This window comes from Anopheles bellator, chromosome 2, assembly GCF_943735745.2.
Source record: "Anopheles bellator chromosome 2, idAnoBellAS_SP24_06.2, whole genome shotgun sequence".
Taxonomy (NCBI): Eukaryota; Metazoa; Arthropoda; class Insecta; order Diptera; family Culicidae; genus Anopheles; species Anopheles bellator.
The window spans coordinates 8,132,499-8,153,369 of record NC_071286.1 but is presented as its reverse complement, the minus strand read 5'-3'; the positions used below and the strand labels follow the sequence as shown (position 1 = coordinate 8,153,369).

General features: G+C 52.5%; 1 protein-coding gene across 1 annotated transcript in view; it reads right to left on the bottom strand.

Moving 5' to 3' along the window:
- The window catches only part of LOC131212357 (protein winged eye), a 58,723-nt gene that overhangs the window by 27,657 nt on the left and 10,195 nt on the right, over positions 1–20,871 (bottom strand). The window contains exons 2-3 of the mRNA XM_058206194.1: positions 1,335–1,465; positions 518–643 (exon numbers count right to left, since the gene is read on the bottom strand). Of these exons, the coding sequence (XP_058062177.1) occupies positions 518–643; positions 1,335–1,465 (257 nt within the window). The remainder of the gene's footprint in view (positions 1–517; positions 644–1,334; positions 1,466–20,871) is intronic.

The following is a 20,871-nucleotide window of genomic DNA, read 5'->3' as shown; positions in this document are numbered from 1 at the left end:
AACGAGTTCGTGTCCAGAAACCGCCGAAAAAGGGGTGTTAGCATCGGTTTTTTGAGATGCGAATAGAATTTTGTTAGCGGTTTGTTACTTGCAAACTGATAAAACAGTAAATTCCGATTATTATTGTAACCTCTTTGACCTTTAGAACCTTATGGAGCTGAAGGAGAAAATTCGTGAAAATAAACCCGGTTTGCAGAGGAAAACATCCTCTTTACACCCCGTCACAAGCGCATTTCGAAAATGATTGATGCATTTTTGGAGCAGTTTCTCACCTCAGGGATGGAAATTCACAAATTGGAGTCTCGTTGGAAGCAGTGTATTGATGTTTAGGGAGACTATACTGAAATTGAGTTTGTCTTATCGAAGATCGAAACTTATTGAACAGCCTAGCATTAATCGGGAGAGACCACAACACCCCACACAGCGAGACACAGCTAGCGTATCGGTGTGTGGTTGAAGATAAGCAGTGTGAACGAGGAGGAAGTTGATAGCATAGGTTGGCGGCTGCAGTACTTACTTGTATCTGTAGTGGTTCTATGGTGCCATGCTCCCAGCGGCCGATGCAGGTTTCGGTTTTCTTCGCGACCGCAGTAGTGCCATTGATAAAGTCCGTCTGCGATTGCACGAAAATGCTGCTATTGGCCTGCGCGACAAGGAGAGAAGAAGCGGAAACAGAAGGAGAATTGTTATCGGGGCATCGCGGCATCGAAAGTGCATTTTTAATCCTATCAAACACGGCCATGTTTATTCCCGCAGCTCCAGTCAGCAAGAAGTCAAATAGGCCGTAGCAAACATGGCAGCTTCGTGTGGCCGTCTCTCTCCCTATCAGGGGAAGTAATGTTTCCACAGCTCATCAATAATCTTGACGACGGAGCTGCTGCTGCACCCAAATCCAGCCACGGAACGGAAACGTGCCCGCTGTGTGTGCGGTTCCGGATCGACACCACGTCGCGAGTCTGTCTGTCCAAACCCCGAACCGATCGAAGCAGAACCGCGCGGTCCAGGGCCTTTGATTAATGACACTTTTCCCTCGCTCACCACGCGCCGCAGCAGCAGTCCCACGCAAGAAGCCGAAGAAGAAGGAAAAAACACGAGTCGACCATAATCGATCTTCGCGCGGTATGACTTTCGGGTCCCGGACCCGGAGGAGACGAGAACCAGAACACGAGATCGCACCGGAGCGCGTCCGCGTGATTGACGTGTGCCGAGAGGCAAGGCACGGCACGGCAGGAGATGTTGTCGGCGGCCCCGAAATCCGACGATTTCCATTTTCAACGCCTTTTCAACGGCAGGCGGCTTGGGCGTTGTTGGGCAGCGTAGGGTAATATACTCACTTGACTAAACGAGAGTGCCGTTCCGGTGCTGTGGAAGTTCTTGGCCACCAACTCCAGCGGTGAGCAGGGCAGAAACGGTGAGCCTGCCGGGGGAGTGTTATAGCCGCTGGCCGCAAATAGCGATTCGGTCACTGCAAAGAAATCGCGGAGAGAGAGAGAGAACAGAGAGTTAGAGAAGAGGACACATCTCATAAGCTTCGTGAGGTGATTTGGGATAACATAAATTTATTAAACGAAAAACTTTTCCAACTTCTTCCTCGATTGATTTATTGCCCCATTCGGCCCGCACTCACAAATAGCATAGCGGTGCGCTCGCAAGTCTATTAAAAAGATTACCAAATCAAAATAAATAATCGACGGCAACTTTCGTGGGACCATTTCCGACCGACGGAGAGGCAACAGAACACGAAACGAAGAAGCAAAACAGCAGAGAGCCAGAGAGAGAGTGTGGGTCGCGGAGGGTAAAGGCGCAGCGTAAGCGTAAAACCTTAAATTTTTGAAAATGGCACAAAACAAAGGTCGAGACTTGGCGGAGGAGACCCAACCGAAGAGAAGGAAAAATTCACATTTCAGAATTGGCCAAGATGGACGCCCGGCGGTGGAGTGGAGTCGGCTGGAACTCCAACTGGGTAGGCAGGGGACAAACGAGTCCCCGTGAATGCATGTCACGGACTACGGCATACCGATGCTAATGCCCGGCGAGGACGCGAGAGCGAACGAGAGGGACAGCGAGCCAGAGTGAATGGGCCCGGGAAAGTCGTCGAATGGCAAGTGGAGATGATGGAGAGGGGCTCGTCGAGTGGGCTCGAGTGGCCAGGGGATAAATGAACGAACCCGGGTTCCCGGGCCACGGCTCACGGCATAAAAGAAAATACACGACGAACCGACGACGACGACGTGATCCGGAATGAGATGGAGATAAGGCGGACCTCCGGGTCCGGATCGGCCGGCCGAGCGAAAAAGGGCACAACACGCAGCAGCAGCAGCGAGAATGGGCGAGAAAGAATGGAAAGGTTCTACTAGCGCGGGGCTGGCCAGGCAGAGGCCAGGCTAAAGGACACTTTACACAGGCGACGAGCCGCCGTTTTTTTCCTTTCAATATTTGGTCATTTTTTTGTCGTTGTTGCTGCTGCTATTTTTGCTTAGAACGCGGTGGAGCCGGGGCAGAGGCCCTCTCTCTCTCTCTGTGCCCCCGCCGGGTTCCGTGTGTCAAGGGTCCCGAGTGCGCGATTTGACGCGGGACGCGATTCGCCCCCTTTGGGCCAAAGGTCTTGTGAAAAAGGGAGCCAGCGAGCCGGGAGGACACTCTCGAAGGTACTAGAAAGGTACTGCAAGGCCCCCAAAGAAGATTGAACGGGAGATTATGAGATTTGTTCTCCTTCACGGCGAACCCCTTTGGCAAATGTCTTTTTCGGAAAAACTGGGAAAAACAGGCTGTTTTCGGGGGAGGAACTTGAGTTTGTGGAACTGACACAGCAAACGTTCATTAGAATCTACACATGTTTGTAACCGTTTGCACGACGTACTAACGACGTATCACGAAATGATCACGATCAAATGGGATGCAAACACTTCAGGGTGATGTAAGGACCAAGAACTATCTCGCCACAAATCCAGTCAGGTTCGAATCACAGCATTACGCAAAAGACGCTTAACACTCAAATAGTATTCTTCATTGACAGGTTGGCGATTTGGAAGGAATTCATGTTGAACTAAGACCTTTCAATACTATACCTCATATTTAAGGAAAAAAAGGACAATGCGGAGCTTATGAATCACGTTCAATTTATCAGCAAGCATTACTGCACCGAGTGTCAACCTCATTTGGCTTAATTTTGGGTTCAACTGACGGGACAGCTTCCAATATTCTCCAACGAAGTGACGTAGAATCGTCATCCGGGCACAATCGGCCCTTGATATGTAAGGACGGCCGCCAAAAAAAAAAATAAATTTCAAATGTCCCAGGTCAACGCTCAAATTGCTCATTACATTGCTACACCGCCCGGTTACATATCCGCGCGAAGCCATCCGAAATGCCTGGCCGAAAACGAATTAGGTGTTCACCACGGGGAGAGCGCGCCCCGCACATTAGAGTCTCCCAGCACCACCGCCGGTCATTGGCGTGTTGCGCTGTCGGGGCTCTAACAAGCGCGCGTAGGGCCCGCTGCTGCTGCTGCTGCTGCTGCGGCCCAGGCTCAGGCCCAGAGTGGCCCCCGATGGGTACGTGATAATTTATAACGAGCTGCAGCCATTGGCGCGGGCTGTTGGAGTTGCCCAAAGCCCACGGCAAACTTGACCAAGAAATGGACGGCTTCGGCAGGACCGGGGGGGGGCCGTGTGTGTTGTCGAGAGAATTTGCGCACAACGAGCGGGAATGAGGGACCGGGACCGGGTGATTTACGACCCTGGTGGTGGTGTGCCGGTGTTTCGAAAGAAACGAGTACTTCCAGCGCCAAAGTATGCTGCAGCGGCGCACAGGCTGCAATTGGGGTTTGTAAATAATTCTCCCCAGCTCTGGTGCCCCAGTCTGCTGCTGTGTCCGGCGAGGGCGCGCGGCGTGGCCTTGGCTGGAAGAAAACCGGTTCCGGAGAAGGCGGGAATGAATTTGGTCAAATTTTCGATTAGACATTTGGCCCGGAGCACTCTCCCTCCCCGCCGGCCGGTGTGTGGTTGTGGGGAGCATTAATTTTCGGCCACACATCGCCGGGTCCCAGCACTGCAGAGTCCGCATGTCACAAAGTGTCCCTGGCGGCTTATCTGCCACTTCGGCCGGTGAGAACCGGTACATAGCCAGCGGCGGCGAGGGTACTAATACTAATTGTTGTACCAGAGCAAGCAACCAGAGTGTGCCAGGGGGGGCCAGGGATTGGGAAAACTTTTCGCCACACGAACGGACCCATATTTAATACCTTGGAGGTTGTGCCTCTGGGACACGTTCCGCAGCAAACAGGTCCCTCTAGTAGCCGACCCAAAGTAAACCAATAAATCCCTGGTAGCCTCTGACCGAGTCACCCGGGACTCGGGACTCGGGACCCGGGACCCGAGGCCGATCGATCAGGTTTTTGGGAGCCACAACAGAGCCCCCGGAACAGCGGAGTTGGCGAAAAAGTCAACCGAAATGAAGACTTGGGAAATGGAAGTCCAGAGTCCAGTTTCTGGCGGAGTCCGCGGCGTAGGCGAGAGAGCTGAGCCTCGACATCCGAAGGCCTCGACATGACAGATCTCGGATTTGCTCCATTGCTACGGCACGTCGCCCCGAGAGATCGCGATATCACAGCAGTCAATCTGGCGAATATGGCGGAGGCTGAGATCATATAAATTAAACGTCAGCGTCACGCTAGAGATCGCAGATCGCAGATAGTTTCCATTATAATCGCTTTCTGTCCGGTTGACCACGATTGACACGGGGTTCAATCGAACAATCCGGTTTAACAACCCGATAACTAAGCCGTTCCATTCGCAGTACCGGAGAATGTGGAGTTTTGCGGATTGTTTGCGGAGTGTCTTAGACAATATCTGAATAGGGTTTTGATCCATCAGGTTTTTGAATTTGAAACTACCGATTACTTGACCTTTGAAACGTCAAACTTCATTCTGTAAATTTAAACGATTAAAAACGTTGACATGGTTTTTAAGTTGAAGACGACGGCGACATGGCCTGTTTGCGTGTTTTGTTGCGTTTTTCATTCCTTGCGGTGTAAAACTTGCAGACGGCCCGGCATCGGAGTGCCCTGTTCCAGAGATGCAAAAGTTCCGGAGACGCCACAGTGTCTGCAAAGTTCCCCACGTGCCTCTGATTGCCAACTTGACTGGCGTTAAGTGCATCCTAATACCGCCGGAGGTTCCCCCTTTAGCGGCCCGGTGTGTATCATCTTTCCTCAACAATGTCCTCTCTCTGACAGTTTGTTACAAATTCGGCAGGACGACGACAATAATGGGTGGCCAAAGCCACCATGCGGCAGCAGGGCATGTATTTTTAAGCAGACACCCGACAGTCAGTGGTGTGGTGGTGTTTCTTGGCATTCTTCAAGCTTATCCACAAAATCCCAACAGCAAATAGGACGGCAGGGCTAGGGGGCTAGAAAAATGGGCCTCTTCTCTAGCCCAGCACTAGGCGGGGTGGACCTCTCTTGCTCCGGTAGCTGCTGGCTCCACTTTGTGTCCCATGTTAAGCAGGATTATGAAGAAACCGAGCCGCTGCTGCTACGGCGGCCGGAACACGGTTGCACATTGTTCCGTTGCATAACCCGGATGAGTGTCTTTTTCCACCACCCCGGGGGGAGTCAATGACCGAGCGTCTTACTGGGCTGGACTGGGCTGGGCTAGCACACCAGGCTTAGGGGACTGGGACCTTAACACCACCACGGAGAAGTACCGGTGGCATTATGAGCCTCAGCCGAAAGTTGACAAGCGCTGCCGGGCCTGGGCCGAGAAGTGACACAATAGGGAACACGGAAAAGAAAAAGTAGTCAGTCGGCCAGATAGATGGGCAAGGTTTCGACACGATATAAGCCGTCTTTGCCGTCACAGGACTTAGGCCCCGGAAGACGGTGCGTGTGCGTGTCTTGGGCTTGGGCCTTCAACGTCCTATCTTTCTATCTCGAACCGTCGGGGACAGTGTCCATTTCATAGCGCACGCAGCGACATCGCTGACTCTCTGTGCCTGTGTCAGAGGGGCCGTCAATATGACAAGACCGGACATGAAAAGGATTCAAAACGCAGGCACAATGTGACAGGCGGGATACGAAGACAGGCCACCGGTTCTTGTCGTCGGCCGTCCCGTGCGTCATCATCTTTGCTCATCTTTAAAACCGGTGGATAATAAAATTGAAATAGATACGCTCCTCCTGGCCGGCCTCGACGACGGCTGAGAAGATGGCTCTCGATGGCGATTCCGGATAGCGGCAGTGAAGATGGTGGATTGCCCACACTCCAAACGGTGACGAATTTTCTACCGCTTTGGAGGATCCGACTAAACGACCTTTAGAGTTTTACGACTCCCTCTGCTACGGACCTGGGGGCTCTCTCCTTCTTAGAACTGCTTCTCGGCCACACGGCTGGGCTTGGCTGGGCCGGGCATGCATCTCCATTTATCTTCACGAAGTTTTGTTTATCTTGAGAAACACTGCTGCTGCTGGTCCGGGTGGACGACGACACAGACCAGAGACTCCGATGGATGATGGTGAACGATGAGCGGCAGCGGCCTCGCTGCCTATATCAGGAGGGCCAACAAATACTGGCTCTGGTTGAGCGGACAGGAACAATAAAATCCGTTCGCCAGATAGGGCCGCCGCGCGCGTCTTGCTTATATTAGAAAACCCCAGTCCAGCCAGCCAGCCAACATGTGGGCGAGTGCTTCCGAAGGCAGCTTTGGCTCAGAAAAATACATCTTCGCCTGGCTGAGAAGGACCAGAAGGCGCACCCAGCTGGATCAGCGATAGTCACCGGTCAAGATTCTAATGGAATCTCTCACACTACCCGAGAGAGACATTTACATGTCACTCTCTCCATCGATCCCCGGGAGGATGATAGTGAAAGCTCTGTCCGATAAGATTCCAGGATGCAGCATTGTTTATTTTCTCTACTCCAACCGACAGGATGTTTCTACCCCGTTGGCCATATCTTAACAACGGAAGGGTCCCTCCCTACAGATTGCGAAGGACTATTGGCCAAAGTGCCTTCCTTGGCCGTGAATGGGTTTTGAGCAATGTGTCAACATCAAGATTCTTTGCTATCTCGAGACAGCTTTCTTTCGAGACCGCTGGTCACGTTCGGGCAGTGTTTTCTTGTGCGTGGCGAAAACCAACACACGAGCAGTTTGTGAGAAGAATCGAAGGACGACGTTGGGTAAACTGTTACATTTACAGATTTTTGTTCGATTAATTTGCCAGCCCTTAAAAACGTTATCTTTTCATTGCTCAAAACGACTCACGGCAGAAAGGTAATTTAAGAGGGGCCCCCCCAATCAAAGGGCCCAAATGTCAACACTCTAGATGAGTGCTCTCTCTCTCGCTGTCCGGTAGAGCTGTTTATTGCATGTTTACTTGCCCTCAGCCTAAACATGCCAGCAAAAGCGGGACGGCCAGCAGGCAAAGATCAAAGAAAACATTCCACGAAGTCGAAAGAGTCGGAAAAAAAATATATTAAGTGAAGTCGGACGAAAAAGCAATCAGTAAACCCCGAAAAAGGGATGGCTTTAAAAGGAACTGTGGGCTGTTGTGTGTTTAAAGATTGACGGCAACCGATAAGAGGGTAAAAGATTGGGCCCTTCGGAAGATAGATGTCGAACCTGATAGATTCCGCTCGCGTCTGCCTAACGGTCCTTCTTCCGTGTTCTGCCGTGACTCCGATGCTACCAACACACACTAACACACGCCCGACAACACATCCACGGTGGACACAGAGCGGAAAAGGTATTAAAACTTTGCACGTACCGCCATTTATCGATGAAAGAACCTTTCATCCATTCGGCGGGCGGAGCGCGGATCGGTAAATTAAGGCCGGAATCCGGGTTAGAGAAAGTTTTTTCTTCCTTCGCGGCCATAAATTACACCAACCGATTGCCACCGATACTATAGTCGCGATATCGGCCCACCGGGCGACCTGAAACTAGTTCACGCAAAAAAGACGCCGTTTTACGGACGGCTCCTCTCTCGTGGTGGGGCTAAGTTTTGTAATCAAACGCCGGCTGGCTGGCTGGCTGGCTGGGAGGCCAGTAATCGACGGCGGGGAGCATTGATCGAATTACGTGTAGGCCCCTCTACATAAACTGCGCCGGCTAAAGTCCGCCTCATTCGCTGTCCGGAACACGTCTCGGCGGCGTTCTGCTGCTAATGGCTTTCGTAATTACCGCCGTACAACTCAATTTCATCTGGAAATTTATCCAAAGTTCCGTCCGTGTGTGTCCAATTCCGGGGGCACTTACACCACCTCATGCACTGCACTACGTCACTTGCATGCTCGACGGCTTCTCTCGTGCAGCTTTGCGCGAGCATAATTAAGAAGCTTGCACCGGGTCCGAAAAGCCCGAGAGGCAGTCGTTATGAGCTGCAACGGCATACGTATTTCACGCACTCTTGGCGACTGTAATGGCCAACAACGTACACATGTAAAAATCATCCCTTTTTTCTGTAGAAAGCAAATTATGTTTATGTTTCATTTTGATCCGATTGCCATTAACGATCGCCAGCCAATATTGAGTCATTGAAATGCAGGTCAATGGTACTGTGCTATCGCCCATACTCTTTTGTCACGCTGGGTAAAATGCAAATAAATGCTGCTTTGGGCTTTTTTAGTGCTTCCGTGGGGCCATCTCCGTCGGTCGGTGCTGCTGAATGAATTAATTAATTATACTTTCCCATCACATCATGCCAGGAAGTGGATTGGCAGTGGATTCCCCCGCACGAAAGAAGTAAACCGTTCGGTGTGTTATGACACTGCACAGCGCCCTAGATAAGATCATCATCACATAACGACCCGTCCGCTCCATCACCGGAAGAAGAATGGCGGCGTTTTGGCGACCAGTTGGCCACGGTGCATTAGAGACGCCTCTCTTAGTCACAACAACCGAACGCGACTGCAACTGCCCCAATGGGAAGATGGTCCCCACCCAACCACGCCGTTGTCGTTGTTATGAATAATTCCACAGGAAATTTCATTCTTCGTCGCTTGTCGGCTTATCGGTTGATTTATTAATCGTAAAATGGGAACTTCACTCGTAAAAAAACGCTAGAATAACACACGGCAGTGCATGTCAATTAGCCCCCACGACGGGGCGGCTGGTCAGTGGAGCTGGCCGGCCGTGGTGGTGGAGTGACTTCTTTCCCGAGCCATAAACACCCGGTCGTAAGACGTACTGCACACACCGCGCGGCCGATGTACGACGATGAACCCATCCTTCGCAGTGCTTTTGTTGATTTTTTCGAACCTCACGGACGACGATGGGTGTCCGCGCGATTGGAGGCCACCACCGATTTGCTGACGTGGTGGCCGGCCTTAAACGGTACATCATTCTGAGCATCGACGGTCACTTTTATGAGCCGCCGTGCTCCGACGCGACGTGTGTAAACATAACCGCGTTTGGCACAATCTGGGCCACACGAGAAGACGGATTTCTAGACGACGATTCGCGGATGTGAGTGATGGAATATCATCGTTGGGGTCCCCCAAAACCGGAAAGGAATCTAAATACCGACACCGATTTGACGCGCGCGGCATGTAGTAGATTGAAGATTGAAGACGGGATATTCTAACGAGTACGAACATTATGGAGCGCGAAATGAATTACGATCCGTCTTGTCTCATTGCCGGCCCCAAAAACAATTGGAAAGAGCTTGGTGGAACCGACCAGAGGAACAGAGAAGTAGAAATAATGGTTCCCCCCCTGAGAAGCGAAGTGAACGAATCTGTCAATCGTAATAAGATGGCACGGGTCTCGCGCGCCATCGGAGCCGAAAATCGGCCGCCGGATCGATCGGCTCTGACTAATAGGATCATAATGTTCTAATGTTGCAGCGCTTAAATGTTTCTGATTAGTCGTCGGTCGTGGGCCGGAGGAGATAGCTCTCTCCTGGATGGTCTTCAGAAATCGAAAAAAATCCATATCCATTCAATTCGATCCCGGGCCCTGGACGACGACGAACGACGATGGACAGACAGACAGACAGACAGATAGGGAACCAAAATTTGAGGCAAATGAAGACACGCGCGAGAAGAAGGCCTCTCTGCTGCCTATAAATCACCCAGTCACCCGAAACGCCGCTCCGTGCGACTGGCCCCGCGTCCCGCCTCCGGTGGTGATAATCAATGTTCGATATTCAATTTGATTAATGAAGTCATAGCTTAATCCCTCATTAATTTTATTCAGGCCGCGAGAAAGATTGTCGTCGCCCCGCACCGTGAGAAGTGTGTGCGGCCCCGACACCGGGCGATGATGTGATGAAGCGATGCGAAGAGAGAGAAAGAGAGTCATAAACGAAAAATCAGAGTCAAAATGGAAATAAAAATCGGAGGAACGACAGCCAGCGAGCCGAACGCGAACTCTACCCCGGAGCGAGACGCGACAACACGAAAAAGTGGGGAACGAATCGAGAATAATCGTCCCGGGGCCCCCGGGTGGTTCTTATTCAGTTCCGGCAGAAGAAGCCGACGGATAGAGGGACCCCCGCGTACTCAGTTCGGACTATCCGTTCGATTATGCTTCCTCTACTCTGCCGTCGAGTGCCCCGCGTTAGACGCATAGACGAACAGTCTATCAAGATACGGACGGCGAGCACGCGATTTGCGAACGATAACAGAGTGCTTCTTCCGCGCGCCATCATCATTATTCATAATTATTTTCTGCCTCGGATCGGTCGGAAGTGCCCGGTTTTGAGGAGCAAGTAGCCTGTACCGCGTTTTTCCGACGGTAGGAGAAAAACCAACAACGGCGCGCATTCGACACGACCCAGAAATCGCTCTCGTCGGCCGTCGGCTACAACTTTGATCTGAAGCCGACCGCGGAGAACGGTAAGCGGACCGGTGGACCGGTCTGTGTGTGACGGTTTCATTTTCACACCGGAACCATTAGAACCGTCTAATCCCCGTGAACCACTGCCAGGGGCCAGGGGGCCCGCTCATATGTAAGCAACGGGCGTACGAATTATTTGCGATATCGATTAAATCGTTTCGGGCTGATTGGACCCCGTTTAATGCTGACGGTGGCTTATCCCTCTCTGCCGGACACCCAATCAAGAATGGGGGACGACGCGGAATGGGAATGGACCCTTCGTGAATCGCTTAAGATATGGGAGAAGCGCCATCCATCCGGGGAGGGGGGTTGTGCGTGTTGTTCCGCGCATAACAATAGCATTAATAATTAGAGACTGTATCAATAATTAGGCCCCAGACCCCAAGGGCAATTCCAGACCCTCCAAAAAAACTGCTGAGCTCAGTCAGCCAGATCAACTTCCGGACGCGCTGCGCTGATTGGCGTCGTCACGGGTTCGCCTTTGGCGGAAAGTCCCGATGGCGAGTGCGCAGCTGCGGCCGGCCATCAACCGGGGCTGGGGACAGCCCTGTAATCATTATGATGATGATGATCATTTGGCCAGATTATCTTAGAGAGCCACCGTTCGCATCGCCAGGGCTGCAGCGCAGAGTCTTCCGGGGTTTATGAATAAATAAAATTGCGCGCAGCAGCATACAGCGCTGACCCGGTCGAAAGTGCAACGGACCCGCGGACGTTTGACAGCGCCAACTGCAGCCACGACACGGGTAGCCGTCAATCCGTTCCGTCCCAACAGCCGCGCAGGCAAGTGGCATTGTCCGCGCGATGCGACGGCAGCATAATTTAGGGGTTGATTTGCATACAATTAAATAGCTAAACATGTAAACAATGTTTCGATCAGGCAGATAAACATACGGACGCCGAGTGGAAGATGATGTCGGTGTTGTGGGCGCTGCAAAGGTTGGCTTCTCGGTTGGCCGGGTATGAATTGGCGATAGGCAAGATTATCGTGAAAAGAATGCGAAAGGAAATTGCACACCATCAGATAGGGCCGTGGCGTACGTTGCGGTGTATTTATTAGAATCTGAATATTCATGTACACACGACGGGGCCGGTCGGTCTTATCGTAGGCACATAATTAAAGGCAATAAAATCGAACCCAAATGATGCTCAATCCGCTCGTGGAAAAGAACTCCAGGAGGCGAATCCATACAAGGCGGCGTCAGAGAGCGCCGGCAGAGCCAGTTAATTAGCCCACACTTCACCATCGGGTGCTGAATTTAATGAAGAAACGCATCGGACAGGATGCGCACCCAGGTCCGCCGGCGATTCTGGACCAGCACACACAGAACAGCTAGAGAAGCTGTTCTCATTTTCTCGCCGAAGCCATTCTGCCGGTAATTTACACCCCAAGACGCACCCGAGAGAGCTCGCGACGAGCACGAGGATCGAAGATTAGTATCGACGGACGCAAGACACGCGACTTCTTTGGGGGAGAGACGATCCGACGCAGGGTAACCCTTCCCACCGATAGCGCCGTGTAATTAAATCTTAACTTTTTCCATCCCGTCCCCCGGTGGCGGTTCGAGTCGATGAAAGTGAAACCCGTAGGGCCCCCGGCTAGGGTGGCCCACAGCCCAGCCCAGCGCAGTGTGTCTATTAGGTGCGTCGGCGAAAATTAGGAATTTCCCCGAAAACACGGTACCCCAGCTCCGCCGGAGCGGAAGATTGAGTGAAGAAAACCTGCCGAGCGTCTCATCAGGCCGATGAGCGCCGCGCAATCAGGCAACGGACCGGAACCGGGGTCCGGGAGGGCACGCGCAAGCGAGGAGCATGGCTTTTGGATGAGTCATTTACGAAAGTTAAGCTCCGGACGTGGCACTATTGGGGTGGTGTTTTCATGGTGTACGGAACAGACAGACACCGTCTGGGTGATGGTGTCTAGAAGAAGCATTGGCCGATTGGCCGAACAATAGTTTTCACACTTGGAATGGCACACCAGGGCGCGCACGTGCATGTGTGTGCGTGGCCATCTCGATAATGATTGCGATTAAATCATTTAGAGGAACATTCGTTCTTCTTTTTATCGCCCTCCCCAGCAAACGCTATTCGGGCTTTAATCGACTCGTTACAGGCGGCGCTACGGCTTGAAGCTGGAGTTGCCTTAAATCCGCCATCGTAGTCAGTCAGCCACCCTCAGGGGGATCACCGGTGATTGTAGCCCCGAGCTCCCCTGAGAAACCATCAGATGGTTCGAGGGGATTCGGAGAAGCAATAGCCGGGCTCCGCTGTCCAACAACAACCACCACGTTTTCTAAACAAACATGCAATATTTATTATTAATTTGCATATTCATAAATAGGCGAACCCATCCGCCCCACCGGTGGGCTGGTTGGCCACAGCCAGCGGATGAGGCCAATTTCATATTAATGCAGCCAGACCCAGACCCCCGGAGAGAGAGTGTCCACCACGGAGAGATGAATGCAGTTCCGGTTTAGGTCTGCCCAGCGGCGCCCATCTTGGAGCGAAGATGATGATGCTGGGGGCTGGCCTCGGAGGCTGGCGGCCCCTGGTACGTGTGTTGTTTCCGAAGAATTATGATGCTTTATGATAAAGTGACCGGATGGAGCGGCGGCGGCGCCGGTGGCGTAAAGTCGTTGGTGCATCAAGAATTAAACAATTCCCGAGATGCGTGTAGGTCGATGATGCAGTGTGTTAGTTCCGGGAAAATGTAGCTGCCAGGGAGGATCTGGCTGCGTGTATTCGAATGAACAACGGCAATTTGTCGAACAAACTTACGTTGACTCTGGGAAGGCGAGCTCCATTCGAATCTAATATTCGATGGCTGCTGCTGCTGCTGCCGAGAGAACTACGAGTCGTAGTCGCCGGACACGATGTTCGTTTGTGTACGGATTAGATATTCCATTTTAAATGCTGTTGAATCCGTAATAAAAAGACCCCCCCCTGTGTCCTCTCTCGCCTCGCGGTGGTGGAGCCTGCTGTCGAACAACGTTCACTACAAACACGCCTAGTACATTGTGTGCGCCACACTAGTAATGGCATCCGTACGAAGCCCCCCCCCACGAGAGAAGAAGTAAAAAATGCCAACTCCGCATGCCGTACGCAGCAATCTGAAGGTCCTTTCGTTTGATAGAACACAGCGTTCCCGGACCGGACAGCATCACAGAGAGTGTTCGGTAATTTGAAACCCGTGCTCCTCGCCAAACATTGCACCACAGTTTCCGAGGACACGCACGAGCCCTGGTCTCCGCCCTGGCCTGATCACAGACTATCACCGCCCATCTCACGAGGAAAGTGGCAGCCACGGACAGCCACGGGACGAGTGCAAAAAACAGGGCAACTTTAGCCGTGCTGTTGATTTTTCATTTGTATTTTGCTGCATTTCGCGGATGCATCCCGCGTTGGAAGAGCACGCGTTATCTCCGCTCGAGAGGCCGGTCGGTGCCAGCGTGGTGCATCTATTAAAAGTGGAACGTATGGCCCAACGCGCACAGACACACGCAGTGCACAGTGTTTGCGCAGTTCTGCAAGCATAATGCGTTCCAAATAAACACAGCAATAGACGCAGCAGAAAGAAGCGAGAGCATAAAAATGATGAGCAACATGTTTGTGTCAGCGCGCCACGCCAGTTGCCTGGGTGCCGGTCTCCTAGACACCCGGTTCCTATTCAGACGAGTTTTTGGAGGGCAGAAAAAAAACAGGCATCGGCGAACGCACCATACCGGGAACGTGATGTATCTGGATGCGCCTGCATCGCGGACGCGAGGACGATGAAAAAACAGGTGCATCACCACGTGGCGCGCGCGTGCAGTTGCATATCGTAGGGACTCTTATCCGCGCAGGGTCGCAGATGCACTAGACGAGCCGGCCGACTGTCGGAGCCGTCCGTGGCCATAATCATCGGTATGTGTCAAATCATTAGAAGCATCCAGAGGCGCGACACTTCCACGCTCGGAAGCTGGCTGCGTAGGCCTTGTGGATATAATCCCCCCCGGGGCACCGAGAGGGGGTCCGCGTTGCAAGCTTTCGCACAATTAACGTTCGGACCCCACACTCCGCCAAGGGGCTAAATTAAATATATTTGGCCCGAAACGGAACGCTGACACCGTCGTGACACAACCGAAACGGAATATCAATGAGTGCCGGGTGCGTTCCCCGGGTGCGCGGGATAAATATTAAACAACCCCTGCCCTGGCTGTGTGTGGGTGGGTGGAGCAAGGACCGGGGACCATCGTCACGAAGTGCATCAGGACGACGGCATGCACATCCTTCCTGGTTCGTAACACCCATCTGCGAGAGGCTTGGCTAGCGGCACTCGCTCGGTCGTCGTCGTCGTCGTCGGTGTGCCTTGTTTAAATAAAATTGAGAATGATAGGTTCACCCTCGCACACACCCACCACACTACTCATGGGGGTGGTGGTGGGTTGGGTGAATAATGGCAGAAAACAACCGAAACGAGCCGCCTTAAAGGCACGGGCACGGGAGACCGAATGTGTCCGAGTGACCGTGTGCGCCATGGGAAAATGGTGCAGGCCGCCGGCCGGACGTGTTTCTGTCCGGCCTGGGGGGCCCGACGCATAGGGCGAAGGACACCAACAGCAGCATAGAGCAGTGAGCATCGCAGCGGAATGCATTCTTCTTCTAATTTACATTTATAATCTACTCTCGATGTTTGCACAAGCCACCACCTCGCTCTCTCTCTCTCTCTCTCAGTCTCTCTTCCTGTTTCGGGGAGGTCATTTTGCATCCCCTCGCACACATACACTGCACCAGGACGCACCTACGACACATTATGCTGGTGGTGCGGCCGGTCACGCAATAAATAGCCCGGTGCAGTTGCAGCTGCACCGGACGACGAGGCCAGCAAAATTTACAACTCGGTCAGAGTTTGGTTTTGTTAAATACAGTTTGTCGTCGTCGTCGTCGTCGTCGTCGTCGGCTGGACGGACTCGGCGGGCAGACGATAACAACCACCCCGCCTGACCCTCCCGCCCCCAGACCGGGAGAGAGAGTGCGACAACACGATGACGATGACGCTGCGCGCTGCTGATGATGATGATGATGGGGTGAAGGATGCGCACCGCACCACACGCGGTGTTCGGGGGTTCATATTTCATCGGGCCGAAGAAAGGATCGGCAAGGAACGCTGGACATCACGGGACGGCTCCGAGGACGCGCTGTCCCCCCTACTCGCTCTCTACTTATTTATGCTGAAACCGCAGCACGGGCGCATTCGGGTATGTTGGGTGAAACCCCAAACCCGAGACCCAAACACGCACACACGCGTACGGAGAGTGTAATTTGAAAAGGACTCGAAACGTGCAATACGACACTCTCGCTCTCTCTCGCTCTCTCCCTGTGGTCGTGTGGTCCCTTCAGCAGACTGCGCGCTGCTTGTTGTTGTGGTTCAGGACTCGCCCCACTCGTCACCCTCCGGAGAAAATACCTGTAGGGACCGTTGTGATGTGAAAAGTACATCCTCGGACCCACCGGCCGCGGGTGAGGAATTGAAAATCTACACTTCACCGCCCGCCGAAGCAGCAGCCGTTTGATTGTTGTTTAATTTATTCGAGCGACGTCACCGGTAATCGGAGAGCTCATCGCTCGGAACCTAATCACGTTTGGCTTTTCATATGGCCGCGCCGCCATTATGATTCCTCAGTGCCCCCCTTAGTGGCCCCGGCTCCGGCGCCCTTAATCGCTTCGACACCAGCCGCAGCCGCGCAGACGATGGAGGCGCCAGGTGACTCACGATAAACACACGTCCCTCACCGGGGTGGCCAGCAGCCGGCTGATGCTGCGGTGCAGTGCAACAAATGGTCCGACAAATGGGCCCCACTGCAGCAGCCTGGCCCCGTCTGTCTGATGAATGGATGTGTAACTAATTGCAGAAAGTAGTGTGCAGCGACCTGCGACTGACCACTTTTTGGAGCGCCCCACAGCACAACATTATGTTGCTCGTGTAAGACAGTGTTACAATACACAGCGGTGGGAACTCTGTCCGTGGGCGTTACGCAAATAGATACGGCGGAGCAACACAAACACTAGAAGTTGATGGTCAACATACAACGGGGCCATCATTAGGTGGCGCGACCTGCAAACGGACGAACGACTCCACGTGTTTACGCCCCGTGGGAGAGCCCGGCACCGGTTGGACCCGGCGGTAGTGGATTATGATGAAGTTGTTGTTGAAATAATTACCACACTGCCAGCCCGAGCACGGCACACGGCAGAACTCGTAGTGGCTCGATCGAGTGTGTGGCTTTCGCCAAAAAGTATGTGCTAAAACCATTAACACGTTGCCCTGCGTTCAAGTGGACGCGATAAAAATTGGCCTAATGATGATGGTAAAAACGATTGGATTATTGATTGGGTGCGGCACAAAATAGTAACAGCTGTCCGTTCGTCGGACCATTAGGACCAGGGGGACTCTGGGAATTGTTCGTAGAAATTCTGGTCCCGTCTGGTTTGATCAACAAGACCCACGCCCTGACAGTTGACTGATGGAGGGCGACTCGCCGGGTTGGCTGCTGGCTGAGTGAAACGAGTTGGGAACCGAAAACGGATTTATCAACCATCGCTTCGGCACACGATTAGAAGGGTGTGATGGAAAATCATTTTTCACGCACCCAACAATGGGCTGCGTGCCAAGGGAATATCGTCGCCATGGTTGTTATCATATTCTTTCCATTTACAATCCCCGACCCCGCGAGAGTAAGTAATGCCGGATTTTCTTCGCCTTGCTGGAAAAGCCTCACACGGGACACCACTTCGTCCTGGTGGCGAAAAGTTGCCGTAGATAAATTGTTGATTATGACACTTCCACATCCTAAGTGCAATGATAAATATTAATATGCAAGGGTGGCCGGCCAACCGGTAGCGTGTCCATCGTGTCGTCGTGGCAATGAATTTGCACGCATCCCTTGCCCTACGAAATATTCCTAATAATTGAGCCCTACCGCCGACGATGATGATGATGATGGTGATGGCTGTTGATTGCATCGTCCCCTTTGGCTCGCTGCTCCCCGATGTGCCGCAGGACCAGAGGGGCACAAAAATGGACAAACAACAAGGACTCATAGCACCGAAGATCCTGTGACCATGGCAGGCGTTGATCGAAAGCCGGTGCCTGTCAGGATGGAACAAGGAACCGTCGGATCATCGTTGCGCCAGAAATCAATAATCAAGGATACACTGACCCCGGGTGTGCCGGGGGCCGGATCTGTTTGAAGCGAGCGCCATGGTATTATTCATGTTCTCCGAGACCATCACGGCACTTACTGGGCAGCAAGGACGTACAGCAGGCAATCATACAGTACAGGGCGCAAGGCGCAAAACTATGCGCTGCAATCCATTAAAGACCGGGCACTGGAACCGGAGCCCAGTCAGGGCCGGCCGAAAGGGCCACACAAATGTTTCCGCTTCCGAGGGGTGCTCCTGCCGGGGAGGGGGAATGTTTTATGTTCAACCCAGCCCCACGTTGCAGTTCCGTGGCCGGCAGCAGAGGAGGATGCATCTTGAAAATCAGTCTGACACCCGGGCCTACCGACGACGAGACAGACGAGCTGACGATGACGACGGAGGACGATGTCGCACCAAACTCTGGAGACTGATTGGACGCACTCTGCGCCGTACACATACATGCACACAATGGTCGCATGGTCGTGAATAATGTATTACACTGGATTATGCTCTCTCGGCTTCAGCATCGCGCGCGCCATTGCAACGACGAAACCGATTGCTTAGGCGATTATTCAAACGGTCAAGCGTGCGTACGTGCCCGCCTTCGTCCTGGAGCAGGGAAATTTATTTCTCAGTGAGAAAATTCAAAACAAGAACCCCTTCTTCATCCGAATCCGGATGCACGGGGGGCGAAAATCGGTGAACAGACCCCAAACCGGGGACGAGGACCAAAGAAAGATGGAAAATTAGTTTACGCTCGGCGGAGGAGAAGGATTGATGCATAATTCATCCAACGCAACCGACGACAACCGATGTTGAGAGAGCCTCCACCGGAGTAAATATGTCTTAACATGCGCCAGACTTATGAATTAACCAATTCATCAATCGATTCTAATCAATATCGGCCGCCCTGATGCTAATGCAGTGTCGAGAGCCTTCGTGGTCCTTATGGATTTGGTGGATTGATTACCCCACAGCCGCTGTTTCATTATCGCTCGACAATAGGCCGCGTGCCCGTGTAATTAATATGCGCCGGATCGGGACCGAGTTTTGGGGTTAAGTCCTTCGCAATTATAAATTATCATCACACTTTTCGCGCGCGCGGCTCGGTTTGTCTCCGATTTATTATGATTACCACACCACCTCTTCGCGGAGCCAGGATAATGGGGCACCCCCAAATCGCGCAACTTTTCCCGCAGGTGGTTGCGCGAGCGAATAATAAAACATTTAAAACGCAATGAAATTTAAATGATGCGCCACGCCACGGTCCCCGGGCATAAAAAAGATTGGAATCTGATAAATCCACCTCCGGGGCCGTGATTTCATTGATGGCTGCGCGCCCGGTGTTCCGGAGACCCGGAACACAACACAGAACTGACTCTACCGGGGGGGTGACAACAAGAGATTATGCGGCTCAGCCAGCGGGGCCGAACGGCCAAGGGATTTTGAAATTAATTGAAATGGAGGCAGGCAGCGCGTAAAAATGGGACGAATGGGCCGGAAGAAGAGTGCCAATCGGGCGCGACGGATGGAATAAAATTATCATAACCGGGGCCCGGGAATGAGAAAAAAAAACGGTGGCCCCCCAAAAACAATCACTGGCCTTAACCGCATTTCGATATCGGGAGCGAAATTATGTTTCGCCCATCGGGAAACCCCAAACAAATATTTTCCACGGCCGTCGGAACACAAGGTCGGTCCGGTTGATAAGCACACCGAAGCGACCGGCCAGACACAACAAGCTTGCCTTTATCGGGACTGGGCGTTTTCGGGCCAGCCATTAATGAGCGTGAAAACGCGTGGAGTGAAGATTTATTTTTATTGCGCTTTTCATTATCTCACGAAGCCCCGGGAGGGATGGTTTGCATTCCGCCAACGTCACATTATTGATTTTTGAGGCCCAAAAAGACGCTATCGACTCTGCAAATCATCGGTTCTCTGGTGCACACTTTGGTCCTTTTGCAGCAACTAATTCTCTCTCTGTCCGAGACTAATATTTGAATCCCATTTCCCACGAGACAGCGGGGGCGCCATTCGCGCGCCCATTATCGGAAAACACGAAGGATGCGAGAAAACCGCACCGATTGCGGAACATTATTTATCATTATTGCGCGGACTCGATAAACCGGCACCACAATCCAGTCGTACCAGAGAATCCAGCAGCTGTGTGGCGCTGCATTTTCCAGCGATGATGCATTTCCGATTTCCCGAGCCAAAATATGCTTCCTTAAAGCTGCCGACATATTTTCAATTTGTCGCACAATGCGGCCCGACTGAGAAGTCACTCGAGCCTTGAACCGACGGGACACGCCACTACTCGCAGCAGCATAAAATAATTAAATGGAAACCTGTCGATTCTAATTCCGTTTCCGTTTTTGCCGGCTCCGAGCGAGGGTTCGGACAGACAAATGTTCAAAGCGTGCAGTCTGGTCTTTTTCACGTTCGACGAAAACGAGAGAGCTCTTCGCAGATCGATTGAATAAATTGCAATGACTTTCAAAAGTTCGCTGCTGCGAGGAAAATCTCACGACTGTTTGCCGGGCACGCTCCTGTTTGCTGTTTATTTACACCCAATTGACGCGCGCGAATGGCGAATGGCGGCGTCGGGAAATTGGGCCAGAAAACTGTGTTTGCTCAACTCCGGCGCATTGGCAAAGTTCTCCGTCCGTCTTCGGCTTCGGCCACCAAACTTCCAAACATTCTTATTGGACTATTCGCTTTTTATTTTGTGCCGGTTCACCATCATCTTCTTCTTGGCCGTCGTTGCTGACCCTACGTTGAGGGCCGCCGGGGCGAGAAACCAATAGCATTAATCACCGGAAAAAGGGGGCCCCTAAGACTCAGGAG